The following is a 17453-nucleotide window of genomic DNA, read 5'->3' as shown; positions in this document are numbered from 1 at the left end:
TCAACAATTAAAGGATAAAAATGACTTAAAAAAGTGGAAACCAAACTCATGTATTCCCTTTATCTATTGTTATAGATAAGAAATTATTTGGAAGTTGTTGACATCTATCATACTATATTGTTGTTTCCCATTCAATTTACTGCAACCTTTTGATTTTCTAAACTATAATAAAACCTTATTGTTGGAAAATGAAAGGGATAGTGAAAATAGGTGAAGTCTTGATTTTGTATTATGGCACCATAAATACTTAATGTTGGAAAATGAAAAATAAAACCTTAATGTACCCTAAACCTTAGGTTGTGTTTAGATTGAAGGATGGATTTGGGGGAGTGGAAAAGGAAAGATTTGAAGAGAAAGAGAGTGGAAAGTGAGGTTGTTTGGATTAAGGGAAAGATAGTGGAAAGTGAGTGGAAAGTTTGTGAGAATTTGTGTAGAATTGATTGATATGATAGATAAAAATTAAAAATTTAATAGATGAATATGTAATTTACACTTTTACCCTTAGATTAAAAATGAGTAGAATATTATTTATTGTAAATAATAATAATTACAATAAAATTATATTAATAGGTATAATTTATTAAAAAATAATAAATAATGATAATAATAATAATAAATATTAGAAAAATAATAAGAATCATAATAAATAATAATGATACTAATTATAATAAATAATAATAATATTAATAATAATGATAATAATAAAAATATTTATAATAATAAATAATAATAACAACATATATAAGGAACGAGGAAGGAACGCGCTTGGAAGCAAAAATATGCCACCATAATCGATTATGTATGGCACATAATCGATTATGCTGGCTGAGGGTTTAGTTTTTCACCGTGGTTTGCCCTCCATTCTTCATTCTCATACCTCGGCTATCCTCCCTCATGCATAAAGAAATGAAGCTTACCTACAATGGCTGCCCGTCGAGAATCACTGCAGCATCAACCACCCTCGCACGAGCACACAACACACACAGAGCTTCCAAGTCTCTTATAAAAGCGTGACTAGTGAGACCCATTCAGCCTCATTTCAAACGCGTCACTGTGCCATTCAAACGAAGGACAAAGGCCCGTGAACCATGGAAGAGATTCCTCTGTTGCATGGCACAGTCTCTACATGCATGAGCATGGTAGAGCTTCATCTCTTTTCAACTTTTAGGCAGAGGTATTATCGAGTTTTTTGATTTTTTACGTGGCTTTCATCTCTTTTTTCCACAACTTCACGAGGAACGGCCACGAGGGTTCTCCCGCTTTTCTTCGCTTTTCTTTCGGTGCAAATCAGCGGAAACAAACGTCAAGTTTCTTCACCTTTCGTTCGACGTGAACAGTAAATCTCCTGAAACAAACAGAGACTTAATTCACAAAAGACTTAATGTACGGAAAATGGAATAAACATCAAATGGAACAACTTATTTTATTAAGGGAAAAATTTCATTCTAGAGAAAGATAATTTTTTTTACATTAAAAAATATAATAATTTATTAAAAAATAAAGACAAAAAATATAATTATTAAAATATTTTTTTTTTTATAATAGGTATAGATTAAGATTAAAATATATTAAATTGAGGTTTCCATTTATACATTTGTTAAATTATTTTGTCATTATAGTTATTTTCATGTTTTTTTAATAAATTTTCAATTAATCACTTATTTTATTATTAATTTTATTAAATAATAATTGAAGCACGTAGTGCATATTCCGGTTCCCTGCTAGTTATAGAATTGAAAATTGCGCAGAAGAAGTGGCGAACGCAGTTTGAGCGTTGCATCGTTGCCACAAAGATGACATCGTTTGGGTCCCTGAAATCCACCATATTCGACAAAGAAGAGAGAAAACAGTGAGTACTGATTCTTTTTCTTCATTTGGATTTAATTGGATTTCTAAACCCTAACATTAACCTAATGGCAATCGCAATCGCAATCGCAGGCAGTATCAGTCGCACATTCGAGGCCTCAATGCATACGACCGTCACAAAAAATTCATCAACGACTACGGTAATCTTTCTGTTACAAAATTATTGATTGTACTCTATAAGCACTTAAAGTAGTAAAATTTGGTGAAGAAAAAATGGAATAAACTTCTTCCCTAAGCTAGAATGATTTTAACTGTTTTTTAAATGACCTCCTTTCCTGAATAACGTTTTAGCCTTGAATTTTTTCCTGTTTCGTGATGTAATTTTAACTGTTGTCTGATTTCAGATGCCATTTTGTCTAGAGTTGATGGACAATAAGAAAATGATCGAATTTCTAGCTGTTGATTTGGTTGGTTTCTTAGAATGATGTCCTATAGCAAATGGATGATGAACAGTTTCCTCCACTGAGATGGAAGGAGGCTACAGTCATCCTCACATATATTCAAATATGGCTCCATCTCCTCTAAAGTGAGCAACTCACTTTGAAGGATAAAGCGAGTAATTTCATTTGTCAATGATAAGATCAACGGTTGATATTACAAGCACATGTATAAGAAACCATGAATGTGTTAGAATATTAACTGTTGATATTGTATATTACTTACTTTATCTTCCTCATTTTAGAGGAGCTAAATCCTTCAAATATATCCCTTTTTTGTAGTTGTTCCACTGATTTTTCCTTTGTTACTTGTTAGTTATGCTAATTAAAAGCAAAAGACAAGTTTGTTTTGTTCTTTTTCTGGCTTCTTTGGGTTAATAATCAGAGTTTTTTTAATGGGTTTTTAACTGGGAAGCTTAGCTTGGTTTGCTATGGCTTCACAGTGGCATCTTTGTTTTGTTTTTCTATCCCATGTTCTGTTGGAAATTTGATGGAGTAATAAGAAACCAATAAAAAGATACTGATAAGCCCATTATGCATGTGTATGGGAAGAGAGGAAGAGGAAAGCCTGTGGGAATGAATGAAGGGACAAATGGTCCAAATAGAGGCCTGTTAGTGTATGAGAGGAGAAAGAAAATCAGGGCAGTCAGGGGCACCAACTGAGGTGGCATTGGTTGAGAGAGAAACTGAGGTGAGAGAAGGAGAGCATAATGGAATTGACAGCTGGCACATGGAGAGAGGAAGGGGGCATGAGGGTATCATGCAGGATAGTGGGTATTTGGAGGGGGGTGGTTTGAAAGAAGAGGGGGGATGATTGAGGAGTAACGGTAGTGGGCTAGCTGAGAGAAGTTGGTTTCTCTTCTTCCTTGGTAAAAGGTTGCAGTCTGGTTTTGGGTTCAGTTTCTATTTCCTTTATTTTCAGCTTGTCAAAAACTACAGTTACCTACATTTTAATTCATTCTACTCTAATACTGTGATAGAGGTTTCCCCTTTTGATTTCTCTATTTTCTGTATTAATAATATACATATTTTCTATATCACTCTTGGGTCATATCAGATACCTTGATCTGAATGGTCTTTTGTGAAATTTAATTTTTTTGGCAAACCACAATGATGTTTGATTTGTATAACTTACCCCAACATGTGAGAAAAAAGATTATGTTGTTGCCATTGCTGTTGTTTCTCTGATGGAAGTTATTATCTTTGTTGTAAATGCTTCAAGTTATTTTACCATCTTGGTCCTGCTGGAGAATATTTCAGTTTTCCACAAAATTTCAGCTTAACTCTTTTTTTTGTTTAATTTTATTATTTTCCAGCCAGAATTTCTTCTGAGATTTTTTTTGTGCCTACAGTCAATTACTATGGGAAAGATAGGTCTTCAAACCTAAAGTTGCCTATCAAAACAGATCAAGATACACTAAGAGAAGGATACAGGTAAGCTTGTTATCTTGCATCATATTAGCTAAATTCCTGCCCACCTTATATTTTTGTCCTAGACCTTGTTGCATTGCCGCAATGTCTCCTCTTCTCTTTTAATATAAGAAATGAGCCTTCCGTCATTATTTTTTCCTATTAATGTGAATATGAGTAAATTATCTTCCATACTTAAGATCTTTTTGAAGCTTCCCTTGTGAATTACGAGAATATAAATTGATGGCCTATACTAAAAAACCATTGCCTTCTATGTGTTTTTCAAAAGTGACCAAAGTTCAAGGTATATTTACATCACACTATTATATATTGTATTCATCAAAAAGTTAGATATTGGTAAATAGCAATAAATTGTCATATTTTTCAAGTGAGGCCTTACTTCACAAATATGACGAATTGTGGTTATTTACCAATATCTATTGGTAAAAGCATTTTGTCTTCCTGCCTGATCATCTCTTCTCTCAGTTTGTTTATTTCGCATCAGAATTTTAATGTTGTTTATCCAAATATTGCAAGATTCATCCGGTCAGAGGAAGATGATATGGATCCTTCATGGGAACAAAGGCTGGTGAAGCGTTATTATGACAAGCTTTTTAAGGAGTATCCTTTGCAAACATATTCAATTTTCTTACTAATATTATTTATACTGTAGGACTAGGAGTGATGGTTTCTTTTATTTATTTATATATGTAATATTGACATTTGGTTTTAATTATAAATTGTTGGCAAGGGAATATGGACAATGCACATGTAAGAGATTCAGAGATTTCTATATATTAGATTTTGCATCCCATTTACCCAATTTGGTTCCTCTTCCATAAAGCATTTTATCTAAAATAGCTTAAATGAAAGGATATAAAAAGTTATTATTGAGATTTCTTTTAATTTACTCCAATATAAGAGTGACATTTGTGGAGTGGAGTCTATTAAGTGCCTACCTGCAAAATTTTCTTTTATAATGATATATACATATTTTTTTATTCTTTGGGGTAAATTTCTTTCTCCCCCCCCCCTAATAGTTGAAATCAACTTGTAATCTCTTTGCTGATTGAAACTAAGACTAAGAAGAAACTATCAATAGTTAACTATATGATTTATTCATCTATACTTCCAGAACCATAATGTGTTGCCTGTCCTGTGGAATGTTAACTTATGGTGGCTATCCTATAGAGCATTACATCCTTTTTGTCCGTCTCTCTCTCTTTGATCTTTTGTCATACTCCTGCTTGATTAACTTGGAGCTTTTCTACTTGCCACCTCATACACCAGGAGTTTGTGAATCTTTTTGATCATTCCTTCTTAACTTAATTTGTGCATGTTTACCATGAAAGTAATTGTGGCCTGGAGCTATTTGTGAAAAATACTGTTATTTGTTTGTTTTAAAATGGTTTGCAACTTTGCAGTAACCGTCTAATTTTACAATGTTATTGAATTTAGTTACGTGTTTGTTTGTTTGTACCTTAATTCCTTTCAAGATACTGCCTAGCTGACATGTCACAGTACAAGAGTGGTAAGGTAATTAATCATTACTTCTGGAATACATTTTTGCATGATTGCTTGATGTTGCTACCTTATATACTTGTACTTATGACTGAAACCCTATGTTGGTCTTCAAGAGATATGGTCAGTATCAATTGAGCCCTTGACAAAATTTTAACATCAGTTTACTTCCTGAGAGTTAATATTGCCATTCTGTATTTTCCAGATTAAGCAAAGTGTACAGAAGGACTCAATCTATTGAGGGCTTGAATGATGCTGACCCTTTCTCTTTGGACAATCAAAATAATGCTTTAATCTATTTTTATTCTTGTTTTGGTAAGGCACACTGGCACCTAAGGGCAGGAATTTTTAACTTGTTTCTCTGCCTTTCTGCCTAAACAGGGAGATGGGTTGTCACTAGATGTCTAGGATGCATAAATGGTCCTCCTGCTTTGGTCCACCCTAGCTTATTATATCTTGCTGGCTCAACTATACTATTATACTCCTGTTAAAGAGCATTGAAGATTTTTTTTTAAGATAACAGAAGTTAATTTGTATTATTATTTTTTAAGTCATTTAAAATTATTTGAGATTGAAGGGGTGTTGTCTTCATCTCATTTTTTCATTGGATGTTGGTGAATGGTGATAGAGGAGTTTTATGAAGTCTAGAAACCCCATTTTAAGTAGAGTACATCTTTAAAATAGTATACTAATACATTGCTTTTTCTTATTAGATTGGTCTCAGGTGGCGGACAGAGAAGGAAGTAATGTCTGGCAAGGGTATTAATTATTCTTTCACTGGCTAATACTTCTTAGTATTGATTCTCTCAGTTCCTTCCCATGTCTCACTGGGACTATTTCTGAAATCATATGCTTTCTGGTTTGTGTTCTTTCTGTAGACTACTACTTAGGCAAAGAAACTATCCAATAAAAATTAATGTCTAATTTATTAAAGATTAATTGAGTTTAATCTACTTTATACATGCAATAGAATTTTAATCTGAGTATCTGAATCTTCTGTAACTGATCCTTTTAATAGATACACACCATTTTAGATAAAAATTAAAATGTGAAGTATAATTTGTTGGTTTTGAAATGATGCTCTCCCAGTGATATCACATTATCACTTTCTTTGTGAACTTGTCGGCCTTGTCTCTGCATCTTTTTCTTTAAAAAATTATAAAAGAATTTTCATTTGAAAAAAATAGCTAGGGGAAAGAATAAACTTGTTTTTAGACATCCAATTTCTAAGCCTTAATCCCCCTTCATTCTTAGACCTTCAACAGACCTTGTAAGTCCTAACTATGGAAATGATCTCTCTCTTCTGTGTTTGCCCACACCTGATTTTTAAAATAGACCAAGTATCGGACAGAATGTGACTCAAGGGACAACACAGCTCTAAATGTTGTTGCCTACTAAGCCAGGGGAAAAAATTGTCCACAACACAATGAAAAAGTACCAATCACCGCTACCCATTTCATTTTGTGCAAACAAACAATGACCAACACAAACGGTACTACAATAAGTTATTTTGCTGCATAATCTTGTACTGAACAAGATTTTGGTCCTACGCAATGGTCATTAAACAGCTAACAGTACACAATTTTCCCGTGACTTAATTACTTGGGCTGTGTTGTCCCTCAATGTGCATCAAACACTCTTAAAAAGAGAATCATATCATCAGATTGAAGATGGGCACCAATCCCCTTGAGTCAGCTCAGTTGATTGAGTTACAAGACATGAGTTGTGAGTGTGTGGGTTTAATCCTATACAATGCACACTACCGCTTACCCATTCCCTCATTCCCTTTCCCAACCCCCTTTGAAGACCTACTATAAGCCTTTCCTTGGACAAAAAAGAAAGAGGTGGATGCCAGGAACATGCCCTGAATTACTTTAATAACCTAACTTCATTCCCATTTTCAACTTTTATCACTTTTACAAAGTTTTCTCTTTTTCCACCAATAGCCACTGTGGAATAATCTGAAATAAGCATATCAATCTTTAACTCATTCAAGTTCTGAATTTTTCTTCCAAACTTATTAATGTTGTCAAAATCATGATCTAGATTGTGGGATTGCAAGAATTCACAATATTTGCAGCCGTCTCTGTGCTGGATCGGATATAAGATTGTGACTTGGTGTGTTCAGGCTGGGATTGCTGATCTTCCTTGCAAGATCACGAGATCTGTGATTTTCTCCTAGTTGTATTCGGCTGATGTGACTTGGTTTCAAGGTCTGGTTTTGTGACTTGATTTGAAAAAAAGAAAGAAACTCTCAAGCCATTCTCTCATGCAACACCATGTGAACCTGATTTGTCCTACTTTTTGATCTGGGCTTTTGGGCCTCTTCATTTAAAACAAAACCACTGTTGGATTTTTGGACTGAGATTTATGTTCCATCTCTTTCAGCATCTTTTATTTTTAAATTTTATAATTACTATCAAATAAAAAAGTAGATTGAAATATTAATAAAATTACAAAATAAATATCTAAATTTTCACTTAAATTTTAGTGGTATTATTAAATGAATTAGTTAATTATATTATCATATTTTTATGTTAAGATATAATTTTATATTGTTGGTAGCCTTACTATCTGTAATTCTGTATTATGATCCTATGATTTATGATCTTTAACATCTTTCTTGATGTCAAGTTAGATCTCGAATTTTACAACCTCGGAACTAATTTCTTCACTGAGTAACAGTACTTTAAATTCATTCCTCTACCTGGATCTTCCATCCTTCTCAACTCCAAAGAAAGAGTCTTTCAATTATAATTGTGTGGCAAATAAAATACACTTCGAATATCATATGAGACCCCATCGACTTTAAATCCCAGTTTTTGAACTTCATAAACATTTATGAACCAACATTTTAAACTTTATTCTAGCAGGACATATATATGCTGTTTAGCATGATTATACATTTTGGTGTGCTTGTCATATTCTGTTTGTATTGTTCTAGAAGTATGTGTTAAGAATCCTGCTCAACTCAATTTTAAAACTGATTGATTACTTAACTTTGCAGGCCAGTTCATATGTGGCAACAAGAATTGCAATGAGAAAGATGGGTTGGCAAGCTATGAGGTAAGGACCTTATTCTAAAATTTTGGCATTAGATTGTCTAATGACATCAATTGATCCTTGCAATTAACCCTAACTAGTGGGTAAAGGATTTGTTGTTATTACTGGTTTTTTGTCTTCTTTTAGGAATGCATTATGCTATTTACTAGAAATGTGTATCATTATGGGTTGTTTCAGTGTATCATGTTGATATAATTATTAGGTATAGAAATGTTAAGATAACTTGCTCTCGAATATAATTACTAATTTATGTGGTTCCCCCAACCAATTTCACTAGTTCAACTTACAATTTCTTGATTCCTAACAAATTTCAACCAATGATTGTGTGTTAAAAAGAATGTGTTCCTAACACCTCTAATTAGGAATATTGTATGTTTGTTTTATTAAATACATTATATTGAATCTTTTATTGTAGTTTAGACATGTGGTTTTCAGCATATGCTTATTTTTCTTTCTCACTCAACACTTGCTTTGTTGATCATTCTATCAGCAGGTTTTTGTTTGAGGGTCAAGGTGATGTAATTTTTATATATCCCATTAGGTGTTTTCACTCCTTTATTCTATTTGCTTGATATTACAGGTGAACTTTTGTTACTTTGAAGCTGGAGAAAACAAACAAGCCCTAGTTAAATTGGTAACATGTGAGAGGTGAGTTGGTATGTGCCAATGCTGGTTTTGTGCTTCTGCTATTGTTTTATTCCGTATTGAATGTTAGTACTTATGTCATTAAGGGCTTTGTGTGTCTTTTTCTTTTTAAAGGTTGTGACAAAATCAAATGCGTTTCATTTTTTTTCTTGGTTATTTTTTAATAGATGTGCATGCAAACTCAACTACAAGAGGCAAAAAGAAAAGGAGCAGTTAGAGAAAAGACAACTAGAACAGGATAGACGAAAGAGGTCAGAACATTGCTCCCCCCAATCCTTTCTTATTTTTTTCACTTCTTATTGTTATTGACTAGAAGATACAGAGATTGAATCCTTACATTTTTAGGAGTCGTTCAAAGAGTGATGATGATCTAGATGACTTTCAAGAAAGCAAAGAGAGAAGGCGAAAAGGTTTGAAGTTTCACTACCTTTATCAGTGGATGGCCAGATTTACATCATGGCATGATAATCTCTGTATTTTCAATTTGTTTATGTTGCAGGATAGACCTGGTTAATCTTAGCAATTTCACCTTTTTTCAAGAAAAATAAAACAAGGAAACAATAGGCTATGGGTAGGGACTATCAATTAGTAAGTAAAATGAGATGATGACAGAGAATGTAATGGAATGAAGTTGCTATTCCATTGAATGGATTTTTTTTTTTATTTATGATGGAACCGGGAGAAGAAAGTTCCATTTCATCATCCTATTTTAAAACAATCCAAACAATGGAAGCTAATATTATTCTGTTACGGAAAACAGAAAAAGTATGGCGGTGATGATATTATTAAATGTACGAGAAAGATTATTCCCCTTGTTATTAAATGCTAAGCCTCCTGTCCCCACCCCCAAGCCACTACCTATTTATATTCTCCTTGCACGTCATAGGTTCTCTCTGCCCATAATTGACAGATCCCCTTCCTACCCTTCTACAATATACTTGCCAACTCAGCCCATGGTTGGGTTGCGCCTGTCCGTTCCTGCCATCTCAATTGGGTCCTATGCTTATGTTCTAACATATTCCATAACAAGATTCCATTCCATCCCTTTCATTAATCCAAAAATAACTACATGAATAATGCACCAATTGTTATGCTCGATACTGTAAATCATTCAACAATAGTTTTCTTTTAGTAGGAGGGCTTGGATTTGTAATGATCAATTTTTCAGGTCATTTTCTTAAAATAATGAAATTATTTGTTGCAATTGAGTTGACTTTGAAAGGATAACTGTATGATGTTGAGGTGGCTGAAGAGCTTTCAAAATGTATGTGGATCTTTGGTTTGTCTGTGCTTTTGTAAGGCTTGTCAACGTGTTTTCATCAATTTTATTGTAAATTAAGATATGTCTGATGGGAAACTTGGTTAGAAAACTGTTAAAAGCCTTTTCGGGAAATGAAATACCTTGGGATTAGTTACTAATTACCGTGATGTGACACCTTGTTTACTCATAGGTTAAAAGTTTTGATCTGTAACAATGGGTTAAATTAAGACGTATTGCTTTCTGATTTGAGTGGTAAAGGTGGGGAATTTTGGTTCATCTTTTAAGCGTGATGACGACAATAAACTGTCTGCTTGACTTGCTTCTTTATAGTTAATAAAAATGTTTGGAAATCCTTTACATGCTTCAGAAATCTTGTTCTCACATTTAATTGTCTGTTACAAGCTTAAACTTTCTTGACCATGTATTCACAGGGAAAAGGGCTTTGACTTCAGCCAGTGATCATAAAATTGATGATGATGATAACTTAGATGAGTTTCTTGAGGGGATGTTTCCCTGATCTTGGCTGATTGGTTGTCATACCTAAAAGTGCTTCCTGACGCTGAAGTTGGGCAAATAGAAAAAGGTTAGGCAATGGTGGAGACGAGTGGGTGATCTGCAGGTTCCTGCCTAAAATATAGAACATGGTGACCACGAATGCTTTTGACGAACTTATTCGCCTTGAACACTTCAAAATTATTTCCATTTATTCAGACTATTTGTGTAACATGCTAGGCGAGTTTGTTTGTATGCTGTACAGCTTGTATAGTCTTTTTATCTGTTACAATATATAAAGGAGAAATAGATTTTTTTTATAATACTTTTCAATAGTCAATTTTAATTTTTGATCAGTCATTTTTTATTTTATTTTATTTATTTAACATTAAAAATAATTTTAACTTAAATTTTAATATTCACTATCGTTGGTATCCTATTATCATAAATTAATCACGATTTTTTATAACAGTAAACAGTTATTTTTTTAATATTTTATCTTTATATTTTTGGTTATTTATCATTTATTTTCTATTTTGAATATTTTGAATATTTTGAATATTTTATAACATAAAGGAATGAAGTGTTTCAATAATAAAAGTAGAATGATTCGCTTGTTGACCCTGAACTCATTTTACAACATACTAGTATTTTAGTTTTATCATGATGTAGAATATAAATTATTAAATAAAGTAAGTTTAAATAGGTTTATTTTTAAAATAAGGGGATTATATATATATATATATATATATATATATTAGTTTTTAAAAAATTTATTAATATTAAATCATGAATAATTAGTACCTTCATCTGTACAATAATCGAGTTGGTTTTTGAAACATTGTTTTTTACAATTAAGGAGTAACACATAACAAGAGTTGATACACATGTCGGGTATATTTGGGTTGACATTTGTATACTTAATCACACATTCATGAGCCATGGAACATTGTATTAATATGTTTGGTTGTCTTCTTCCTTGTGTTCAGTGGATTTTTTGTTGCAATTTCTTTATTGTTTTTACTTTAACGTTAACGGATTTTTGACCTTTTTCATTGAAATTATTAATTTGAACAACTGTTTTTTGACTTCATTACCCTTTTACCTACCGGTATTGAGGATTCATAAATTTGGGTATGGCTATGATTTCCAAATTTCTAAATTTCGTGCTTTAATTTTAGGTTCCAAATACTTGTTGGTTTTAGATCTTCCATGCATATTGCTAATTTTGAGCTTCTAACTTGGTTGAGGTTGTGATTCCAAGCTTGTGCACAAACTCTACTCTTAGCAAGCTTGCATTTTTTTTTTTCCATTTCATCCTTTTTTTTTATGTTGCGTTCCTTTTTTTTTTTTTTTTTTTTTTTTTTGTGATGGTATGATACTTGATTCATGCCTTGTTTTATATTGTTATTCTTATTTGTGATGTTTTGTCATGATTTATGAACACTTCTTTTTTTTGTGATGATTTGTTACTCCTAAATTTATAAGAAAACAAAACCTATCTCTTTTGTGGATGTATAACTAATTATTCTATTTTTTTTTGGCAACTTATGCAAACATTAAACTTGAAATAACCTGCAAATAAATGTTGATATCTCTTTTATAATAGAACAATGAGTAATGACAAAAAAAAAAAGGCAATGTAGAGACTTATGTTATAGATAATGAAGGTGTTAAGGCAAAAGTTGCATGAGATATCAAGGCAACTGAAATTTATATTAAAGTATGTTTGAAACATGTGTATAAAGGAGAACGAAATGCAACTACTCTTACCAAGAAAGGGTGGATAGTTGTTGAATTTGAATTCAATGCAAAAATAAAAAAATATATATAGCAAGAGTCAGTTCAAAAACAAATGGGATAACCTAAAAAAAAATTGTTAGTATGGTACAAATTGTTTGGGAAAAAGACTAGACTAGATGTGATAATTTGAGAAATACGGTGGATGCATCAGATGAGTGGTGGGATAAAAATCAAATGGTATGAAGTCTCTTAATAAGAATTTAGAAAATTTATATTGATTTTGTGTAATATATTGTTTTGATTACTTGTAAACATGCAGGAGAATCCATTATACGAGAAATTTAGATATAAAGGACTTGCTTTTACTCATGAGTTAAGTATATTGTTCAGTGATGTGGTGGCTACTAGAATATTCAGTTGGGCACCTTCTTCTAGGATATTATTAGATAGATTAGATGGAGATAATAATGTATATCTCTGTAGTTTGATAGTGTCAATACAAACTTAGAGGAAGGTTCAAGGGATAGTGAACAAGTACTTCCTAATGTTGGAGTAAGCTCATATTTAGGAAATATCAATTTAAGCACTACTTAAGAAAAAATAGCAAAAAGAGCACTGGAAAAAGGAAGAGGATTGGAAATGAAAACACAAAGGTGAAAACTCCTACTTAAAAAAAAAAATAGTTGATGCAATCAGTAGAATTGCATTTTCTTCTAAGTCATGTTTAACTACTTTAAACACACTAGTAGTTAGTGGCACATCCATTGCTAAAGTGATGAATGAAATCGAAAAAATGAAAGCTATTACAAGTGATATGGATTGGCACGCTTGGTACAACCAACTTATATTGTCCAAGCCTACTAGGGAAATGTTTGTTGTATTGAAAGAATGTGAGAAAAAGATTATTGGGTTGGCTAAAGTATGCCGCTTATAATGCATTATCATCTCCGAAAAGTTAGATTTCTAGGTGATGGACTAATTTAATTTATATTTAGTAGAAATTAAAATCCCATGACTTCTTATTTATTCTGTTTGTATGCTTCTACATAGTAATAAAGAGAACAAACAATCATGTATCAATTTTTTTAATTTGTTTTAACAACTAATTTGTTACAAATTTGGTGTCTAGTAGTAAGTTTAGATGATCAATGGAGGATTGTAACAAATAATATGTAGAAGATCAAAATGAAGATTTTACCTTGCTTTTTATTTGACAAGATGATATAAAAAAGGTTGAAGATGTAAGTGCATTAATTAGTGAGTAATTTAGGGGTGGGTATACAGACCGGTCCGGCCCATTTAAGGTCCAGTCCATAAAACTCGCGTTTTATACGGGCTGGATAAGTCCGGTCCTTAAAATAAATAGACTTATTTTTTAAGTCCGTATCCGGCCCGCCAAAATTTGTGGATAACGGACCGGTCCGCGGGCCTAAATAATGGTTCAAAAAATAAATTTTAAAAAAATAAAAATACATAAAATTAGAAGAAAAAAAATATTTTTTTTTGTAAGATAAATTTTATCATACTAAAATTTATCAATAGTTAAAATAGTTTAAAATACTAAATATTAAAATATTAAAATAAAAATAATTACAAATACTTAAATAATAGTACCAAACTTTCAATAATAAAAGCATCAAAATGTCATAAAAATAATTCAAATGACAAATACATACCAACTAAACATAATTTTAATGTCATAATAATTAAAAAAATTAAATACACAACTTAATATTAAAATCATAATATTTAAAAATATTAATTAGTGAAGTCTGCGGACTAGCCCGCGAGCCTGCGGATTAAATCCGCCAAGTCCGCGCACTTCATGGGCCGGGCTAAAAAATCAAGCATAGTCATACGGATTTGAAAAAAATGGGTTCGTTATCCGCAAAATCCGCGGGCTTACGGACTGGTTCGTGGACCCGGGTCCATCTTTACCCACCCCTAGTGAGTATGTCATAAAATATCTATGTAAAGAGCCATGTAGAATTAGTGAACAAACAGGTTATTTATGGGTGCAGGACATTTTGAATGGACATCCTATTCGTTGTTATGAGATGTTTCAAATGGAAAACATGTATTTAATCAATTTTGCATTGAATTGGTTGAACAAGGTTTAAAAGGAACTAAGCAAATGGGTATTCAAGAAATGGTTGCAATGTTCTTAAACATGGTTGGTCATGGAGTAGACAATAGGATGATACAAGAAAGGTTTCAACATTCAAGAGAAACTCTACGAAGGCATGTCCATCAAGTATTAATTGCATGTCTTAGATTAGCTTTCAAATACATCAAGGCACAAGATTCTAGGTTTTGTGATGTTTATAAAAAAAATTGAACACGACCGATGATATTGACCATTTTTCAAGGATGATATAGGAGCAATTGATGATACTCATATTTTATGTGTGGTTAGTCCTAGTGAACAATCAAAATTTATTGGAAGAAGCACTTAAACAAGATGGAGAATCTTCTCCAAGAATTTTTGTAGCGAGAGTCAAAATAGTAAACCTACTCTTGAAGTGTCCAGTAGAAAGGACTTTTGGGGTATAGAAAAATAGGTTTGCAATTTTAGGTCACATGCCTAAGTTCAAATTTGAAATGCAAGTTCAATTAATTGTTGCCACAATGACTATACACAATTTTATTAGAAAATAATCTCAAAATGATTTTGAATTTCTATATTATGAAAATGAAAATATGAAGGAGCAAGAAAATGATGATCATATTGGTGAAGATCAACTTCTATTCTTAAGTGTGGCCTCTTCAATGGAGATGAATCTTGTTCGAGACTCAATTCGAGATCAAATTAAAGACCATATGTCAATTTAATTAATCATGCATTTATATTTCCAATTTATATTTATTATATTTAAATTTAGAGAATATATATTTAATTGTTGTTTTTCTTTATATATTTTATTGTAGTTTAATCAATATTGTTATTAAAATATTTTAACATTATTTATAATTTAATTTATAATATTATCACCATTTATTATTAATAATAATATATTATCAATTTAAATATACTTTAAAAATAATAAAATAAATAACATTCCATATTATATTATAAATTTCATACCCATTTTAGTAATTGTATATTTAAAAGTACTTTTAATTATTATCATCCAAACAATTTTTTTTTTGAATCAAGTTAACTTAACTCACTTTTAACTAAACTTAAGTTTAAAACTCAACTTTGTAACTATAACCTAAATACACACATAATTTTCACACTTTTTCTATCTTCTGTTTGATCAGTTTTACCTTTCGTCTCTACGTTCTTCCTATTTTTTGCTTTAACAGTTTGATAACCAATTAGTACTACCACGTCCTACATTAATATTTTTTTTAGTTTTAATTTTCAATTTTATTAAACACATGCAATGAAGTTGACACTGAAATTTAAACAGTCAATCAATAAAAGATAGCCGTTTGCATGACTTTTATGTAGTTATTGTAGTTAATAAACTTATTATTTATAATAGATTGTGATTGATTTATTGAATAAAATTATTTTATACTATTACTGAATCACCATTAACGGAAATAGTTTTTTAGAAGAAGCAATTTGACCATTTATATTGATCCTCTCGGCATTAATTACGTACTTCTGGTTAAGTGTATCTGTTGTTGAGCCTTGTTGTTATCTATTCAAATGTCCCTTACCATCCAGATGCTTATTGAATTTCTATTATTGACTAGTTCTTCCAAGACAAAGAACTAGTCAAACTTTCCTCGGTAAAAGATCTCTTAATAGTTGGTAACTGTTCCTGCGTAGAAACACACTCCTCTGTAACTTCTTCCTTACAGTCTTTTAAGTCTTCGGTGTCGACCGAATACTACCTCCAAGTGGTGGGGGAGAGTACCTGCAAAGGCACTCCGACGATCAAGTAAGTGTTCGGTTCAGAGCAATAAAGGCTTTATATTGGATAATAACGTACCTCATTTATGTCACATCACCTGTATATTTATAGTGACACAATTGGGCCTGGTGGGCCTTCAGTCTTGGGAGATGGGTAACACTTGAGTTAACCTTAATTTCTTCTTAATCTGGCATGGTAATTAGTGCATAATAAGTATCTAATTTGCCACATGTGCTTCGTGAGCTATTCTTTGTTGAAGTCCTCGGCTAGGCCCAAGGCCGAAGGGGGTCTCGGCTTGACCCTGTGCCGAGGGAGTGTTCGGCCTGCTCTTGGGCCGAAGAGGTATTCGATTTGACTTGATAACGAGAAAGGTACCTGGCTTGTCATTGGTGGTAGTTGGTATCCGGCCTTCCCCTAGGCCGAGAAGGTGTTCGGCCTACCCCAAGACCGAGAAGGTATTCGGCCTATCCTAAGGCCGAGCAGGCGTTCGGGTTAGCTTCATGCCGAGAAGTTTAGTTTTCTTCATGGCCAAGGGGGTGTCCACCTCTCGTGGTAAGTCTTGGGGCGGCCCTTTGACTGAGGGGTGTACTCGGCTATGTTCCTAGCCGAAAGGGTGTAATAGTGTGTTGCATCGGTTCGAGCGTCCCTTTCGGCTTATTATCTGACCAAAGGGGTACCTACTTGTACATTGTTTTCCTCGGTTCGGGTACCCTTATCGGCCTATCGTTTGACCGAAGAGATGCCTAGTAGTACGGTAACTATTATCAAATGTGCCATTAATTATTCCACAAATTTTATATAAAGGTTTAATCAATGCTTTATTGTTATTTGTAATACACTAACGTGTTTTGTATGATGGGTGACTTTGCTGTGTTGAGATTATTTATAGTGCAAGGTCATTTCAAGTTTGTATTAAGGATATTATCCAACAAATAATCAGGAGAATATTTTTTTTTAAAGTACATATGAAATTATTAAAGTACATTTATCTTTTTCAACAAAGTTTTTTCGCACGCTTAATCAGATAATTAAATTCTTATTAATATGTCAAATCTATATTAAATCTTAACTTAGCCATAAGGTAGAAATAAGTTAGGCAGCTTCACAGAAGCTTATATAGCTCCTAGCTGCATCATCAAGTTTAGG

General features: G+C 32.3%; 1 protein-coding gene across 1 annotated transcript; it reads left to right on the top strand.

Annotated features, from left to right (window-relative positions):
* The first annotated feature begins 1690 nt into the window (after positions 1 to 1690).
* Positions 1691 to 11020, top strand: LOC109798472 (folate-sensitive fragile site protein). The gene is made up of 11 exons (XM_020358783.3): positions 1691 to 1849; positions 1939 to 2006; positions 3656 to 3737; positions 4251 to 4334; positions 5210 to 5249; positions 5948 to 5993; positions 8242 to 8300; positions 8878 to 8945; positions 9110 to 9193; positions 9288 to 9352; positions 10635 to 11020. The coding sequence occupies exons 1-11, from the start codon at positions 1794 to 1796 to the stop codon at positions 10718 to 10720; spliced, it is 738 nt and encodes a 245-aa protein (XP_020214372.2). The 5' UTR covers positions 1691 to 1793; the 3' UTR covers positions 10721 to 11020.
* Positions 11021 to 17453: the final 6433 nt, after the last annotated feature.

This window comes from Cajanus cajan, chromosome 8, assembly GCF_000230855.2.
Source record: "Cajanus cajan strain Asha chromosome 8, NIPB_CcT2T_4, whole genome shotgun sequence".
NCBI lineage: Eukaryota > Viridiplantae > Streptophyta > Magnoliopsida > Fabales > Fabaceae > Cajanus > Cajanus cajan.
This window is presented reverse-complemented; position numbering and strand designations above follow the sequence as displayed.